The 6,000-nt window shown below is 42.5% G+C and overlaps 1 protein-coding gene across 1 annotated transcript in view; it reads left to right on the top strand.

The window, feature by feature from the left end:
- Positions 1–1,886: 1,886 nt before the first annotated feature.
- Positions 1,887–6,000, top strand: part of rngtt (RNA guanylyltransferase and 5'-phosphatase) — a 298,354-nt gene continuing 294,240 nt past the window's right edge. The window contains exons 1-2 of the mRNA XM_060914040.1: positions 1,887–2,259; positions 4,749–4,858. Coding sequence (XP_060770023.1) covers positions 2,196–2,259; positions 4,749–4,858 — 174 coding nt within the window. The 5' untranslated portion in view covers positions 1,887–2,195. The remainder of the gene's footprint in view (positions 2,260–4,748; positions 4,859–6,000) is intronic.

Genomic DNA, 6,000 nt, shown 5'->3' with positions numbered 1-6,000 from the left:
TGAAGTGGAAAATTGTCCTGAGGTCTGACAAATCAAAAGTAGAATTTTTTTTTTTTTTAGAAATTATGGACCCCACGTCCTCCAGGCTAAAGAGGAGAGGGACCATCCGGCTTGTTATCAGTGCACAGTTCCAAAGCCAGCATGTGTTATGGTATGAGGGTGCACATGACATGGGTAGCTTGTACATCTGGGAAGGCATCATGAATGCTGAATGATATATACATGTTTCAGAGCAATATGCTGCCATCCAGACAAAATCTTTTTCAGGGAAGGCCTTCCTTCTTTCAGCAAGACAATGCCAAACCACTTTCTGCACATATTAAAACTGCATAGCTCTGTAGTAAAAGAGTCTGGGTGCTAAACTGGCCTGCCTGCAGTCCAGACCTGTCTTGCATTTAAAACATTTGTCACATTATGAAGTGCAAAATACAACAAAGCAGACCCCAAAGTGTTGAGCAACTGAAACTGTATATCAGGCAAGAATGTGACAACATTTCGAGGTGATGCACCACAGTGGTAAACATCCCCCTGTCCCAATTTTTTTTTTAATGTGATGCTGACATCAAATTCAAAATGAGAATATATTTTTCAAAAAACAATAAAATTTCTCAGTTTCAACATCTGATATGTTGTCTTTGTACTATTTTCAATGAAATATAGACTTTCCATGATTTGCAAATTACTGCATTCTGTTTTTATTTACAGTTTACACAGCATCCCAACTTTTTTGGAATTGGGGTTGTATAGGATAGTTAACAACCAAGCAGCTATACGAACAACGTATCTGATCCCAACTGCTTCTATAACAAGAGGGCATGATTGTCCATCCATTATCTGTCGCCACTGATCCTGTTCTACAGGGTCGCAGGCAAGCTGGAACCTATCCCAGTTGACTATAGGTGAGATGCGGGGTACACCCTGGACAAGTCGCCAGGTTATCGCAGGGCTGAGGGCACAATCAACGGTTCCTTATACCATTCACACAGACCCAGATTTATCAGCATTCATTCTTTCCTGATACAAGCCGACTGTGGAACAACCTGCCATCATCTACTATGGCCTGCACCTCAGTTTACACCTTCAAGAATGAGCTGCAGAGCATGATCCTACGCTGTTAAAACTAATTTTAAATGTTTCTATTTGTATATATTGGCTGATGGGCGGCACGGTGGTGTAGTGGTTAGCACTGTCGCCTCACAGCAACAAGGTCCGGGTTTGAGCCCCGTGGCCGGCGAGGGCCTTTCTGTGCGGAGTTTGCATGTTCTCCCCATGTCTGCGTGGGTTTCCTCCGGGTGCTCCGGTTTCCCCCACAGTCCAAAGACATGCAGGTTAGGTTAACTGGTGACTCTAAATTGACCATAGGTGTGAATGTGAGTGTGAATGGTTGTCTGTGTCTATGTGTCAGCCCTGTAATGACCTGGCGACTTGTCCAGGGTGTACCCCCCCTTTCGCCCGTAGTCAGCTGGGATAGGCTCCAGCTTGCCTGCGACCCTGTAGAACAAGATAAAGCGGCTAGAGATAATGAGATGAGATGAGATATTGGCTGATTTTAAACCTGCACATGCATTTTGATAATTAACCTGCACCATGTATAAGTTCGATGTATAAGTTCAGGCCAGAAGGTGGCCTGAACTTTTCTGGAAGTAGAAGAAGCTAAAAGTCAGAACTATGAGATAGTCATTCTTATGAGACTGAAAATAATAATTATGAGAAAATTGTCATTATTACGAGATATTAAGTAATTATTCTGAGAAACCGTCTCATTATTTATTATGGTGGCGGAAACGAGCTTCCACACATTTCTCTTATTTTGCATCAACATAAACCACGTGACCCTTCTGCTTCATTCAAACCGCTAAACGTGTCGACTCCTAAAAGATTCGAATCATCTGCTGTGTCGATTCCATGTCGAGCTCACATTGTAGTTTGGGATTATGGGTGCTTGAGTGTATGATGCCCATGGTGTTTGTTTATTTATTTTGTTTCAAAACATTGGTTTAGGAGGAAAAAAACAGCTAGAAGCATGGACTGGTGGCTAAACGGTGGACGCTAAAACGGTGTGAGCTGTAATTCGGAGTCGAGCAGCAGCCCCGCGCTTGAGGGCTCATTTCCTGAGGACCCCAAACAAGAGTGCTCAGTTAGCCCGGAGGCAGAAAGATAACACACAGACAGCAACTTCTTTTCTGTTAGACACCATGGCGCATGGGGGACCACCTCCTCGATGGCTAAACTGTCCTCGGAGAGGACAACCTGTAGCTGGTGAGCGTCTGTTGTGTTTAGTTTAGCTACCCAGTCCAGTACATCACACCAAGCTTACTATCTCATATATTAGCACAGCTCTGCTGAGAGCTAGCTAGGTTTTTATCACAGGAAGAACATTTTTGTCTGTCTTAAAAAAATCACACCATAACAACGGGAATGCACAGCACAGAGTAGTTTCACTGTTAGCATGTTAGCCAGATAAGCGTTTAGCTTAGCTTCCCCGCACTACAAGCCTGAGCTAGCTACTAATTGACAGGCTCATGAGCGATGTTGCATTAAAATGTCCCCAAAACAAGCACGAGTTATAATTAATAATAATAATAATAATAATGATAATAATAAAATTACGTAAGCATTGCTGGTAGAGTCGTGACGTCAGACGTAAAACAAATGACTGAATTAACAAATCTGTGTAATTGATAACTGTCGTGGGATTCACAGTTCGACAGTTTATCTTTAAAAAAAAAAAACACCATCAAGTCGTCTTTTAAATCTTTTAATCAATCAATAATTAAAAATGTTTAGCATAGCGTCAACAATCGCAGTTTATCCCCGAAACCACTCCTCTTCCTCAAAAGAAGTGCCATTTCTGTCTCCTCCCCCTTGTTTTTCCAGCCAATCACAGCCTCGTAGGGGCGTGACTAAAAGTTTTCAATAGTGGATTAAATCGCCGACCTCAGCAGCTACATAGACATTAAGAATTAGATTCCAGCTAGATTGGAATGAAATTTCTTCCTGTAAACAGCTTGATCAGAATGTAATGTCCCATTCTGATTAAAAATTTAATGTTTGTTTTTTTCTGTAACCACTTATCCCTTGCAGGAGGTTAAGCTGGAGCCTATCCCAGCTGACCATGGGCGAGAGGCAGGGTACACCCTGGACAAGTCGCCAGCTCATCGCAGGGCTGACACACAAACAACCATTCACGCTCATGGTCAATTTAGAGCCACCAATTAATCTAACCTGCATATCTTTGGACTGTGGGAGGAAACCCACGCAGACACGGAGAACATGCAAACTCCACACAGAAAGGCCCTCGTCGGCCGCTGGGTTCGAACCCAGAACCTTCTTAATCTTATAGTGAGGCGACAGTGCTAACCACTACACTACAGTGCTAACCACTATACTACATTCTCAATAAATAGATTGAAAGAGGTGGTGTAGACCTTTTGATTAGTCATGTGTACGTCACTCTGGATAAGAGTGTCTATGAAATGTAATGTAATGTAAACCATCATTCAGCTTGCCTTCTACACCTGGACCCTTCTGTTTGTGTTCAGTACACCTTCATGCGGCGATGATGTCATGTAAGTGTCGCATCGTCTGGTGCCGTATAGCTAGCCCTCTGTGATTGAGCATAACTTAACGAATGGCACTTGTGTCATTCTGAAGTTGTCTCTACGTTCAACATCGGTACATTTATACAGGACGACTGTATTGTACCAGTCCTAGGGAGCAAAGTTATGGCTTTGGGATGGTATTTTGAAACAAAATATCCTGTGCTCGCTTTCTTAGGTTCAGTACCTTTTAATGAGGAGAAAGTTTTTCAACTGTTACTTAAATAAAATGGTAAAAGAAACACAAGTTCGGCTGAAATACACAACATGTCTATCTTTACGGAGCGAACCAGCTTTGCAGGATTGTGTGCGGATCAGAAACTCCATTCTGACTACGCTTGGGACATATAAACATGCACATCTAGCTGCTTTCATGCAGGCAATATGTTCGAAATGAATTTATTCTCATCTGGATATAAGAAGTTTTGTATGTAAACATAGCTAGTGATAAAACATCCACTTCATTCACAAAATGGTGTCAGAGTGGTCGAAGAAGGGCTGGTCAAAGAAGAAGGGCTTTTTCCTTTTGTGATATGAGAAGGGTCAGTGGTAAACTAAATACATCAGTCAAACAGCTTTTTTTTTTTCTCCAAATCTGCATGGAAAATCAGACAGGTATATCTGGACAAGACAAATTATTCAACAAGTACGAAGTTTGGTGAAAAACAGTACTTTTTCCTCAAGCACACTCAGACTCGAAAGCCTTGTTACAACTCTATAAACATGCAATTCTCCTGATGATGATTAATGAAGATGTGAAGGGGGCGTTGTGGGTGTGTATAAAATGACTGACGAGAGGCCAATCCAAATACAAAACATACATTCTGGCCTGGAAGGCAGGTTTCTAAACTTTTTTTTTTTTTGTCCAGCTTCATCTTTTACAGCTTTTAGTCATTTGCATCCAGGACTAACCTTAAATCTTCTATTTGATAAGATTTTGGGTTAGATGCAAATCTGTTATTGGAGTAAAACAACATTGTTGAGGCACATACCGGTAATGATTTTCTGACATATCAGTGCTGCAGAGATATTTCTAATACAGAGCCATAGTTTATAGTAGAAATTAAAAAATAAATAAATATATATATATAGTTGAATTATTTCTTTTAGTTCCTTCTTGAAACGTTGCTCTCTGTTTTTATTATGCAGGCAAATTCTTACCAATGAAAACCATGTTGGGTCCCAGATACGACGACATGGTCCCGGAGGAGAACAGGTTCCATCCGAGCATGCTGTCCAATTACCTTAAAAGTTTGAAGGTATGTGTCTGCAAAAGTATTGAAGGGCATGCTGTTCGAGGAAAATAATATGGGTGTGACCGTGTGTGTTGTGGAAATGTGTGATTCACATTGTGGGAATCACCGTTCTGTTACGTATGCAAAAAATGCAGCTGCACCGTTTGAACACCAGAGGTCCCAGTCTGCATATCCCATAGAGTGTATAGAGAATGTACACCAATCAGTCACGGCACAGTGGTGTAGTGGTTAGCACTGTCACCTTACAGCAAGAACGTTCTGGGTTCGAGCCCAGCAGCTGGTGGGGGCATTTCTGTGTGGAGTTTGCATGTTCTCCCCGTGTCAGCGTGAGTTTCCTCCGGGTGCTCCGGTTTCCCCCACAGTCCAAAGACATGCAGTTAGGTTAACATGGGGTGGCCTTGGGCTGAAGTGCCCTTGAGCAAGGTACCTAACCCCTGACTGCTCCCTGAGTGCTCCCTGAGTGCTGTAGTGTGGCTGCCCACTGCTCTGGGTGTGTGTGCGCATGTGTTCACGGCTTCAGATGGGTTAAATGCAGAGGCTGAATCTCGCTGTGCTTGAAGTGTGCATGTAACAAATAAAGGCTTCCTTTTCTTCAACCATAACATTACGACCGCTGACAGGTGATGTGAAGAACATAGATTATCTCATTACAAAGCCACCTGTTGTGGGGTGGGATACATTAGACAGCAAGAAGAGAACGGTCAGTTCTTGAAGTTGATGTGTTGGAAGCAGGAAAAATGGGCAAGTTGTAAGGATCTGAGCGACTTTGACAAGGGCCAAATTGTGATGGCTAGATGACTGGGTCTGAGCATCTCCAAAATGGCACATCTTGTGGGGTGTTTTCACAGTGCCTACCAAAAGTGGTCCGAGGAAGGACAACCAGTGAACCGGCGACAGGGTCATGGGTGTCGAAGTCTAGTCCATATGGTTTAATCCCACAGAAGAACTACTGTAGCACAAACTGCTGAAAAAAGTTAATGCTAGATAAAACAAGAAGGCATTAACTTTTTTAGCAGTTTGTGCTCCTTTCTTTTTAGAGACTGGAGTGGAGCCCAAATTTTATGTGTAATGGAGAGGCCTAGCTGTATCTGTACACATATATTTGAATTTGCCTGTTTGGTTGGTACAAACCTGTATTAAGTCCA

Source organism: Neoarius graeffei, chromosome 2 (genome assembly GCF_027579695.1).
Source record: "Neoarius graeffei isolate fNeoGra1 chromosome 2, fNeoGra1.pri, whole genome shotgun sequence".
In the NCBI taxonomy this organism is placed as follows: Eukaryota; Metazoa; Chordata; class Actinopteri; order Siluriformes; family Ariidae; genus Neoarius; species Neoarius graeffei.
Note: the sequence above shows the minus strand (reverse complement) of the source record. Positions and strands in the feature narration are given on the sequence as shown.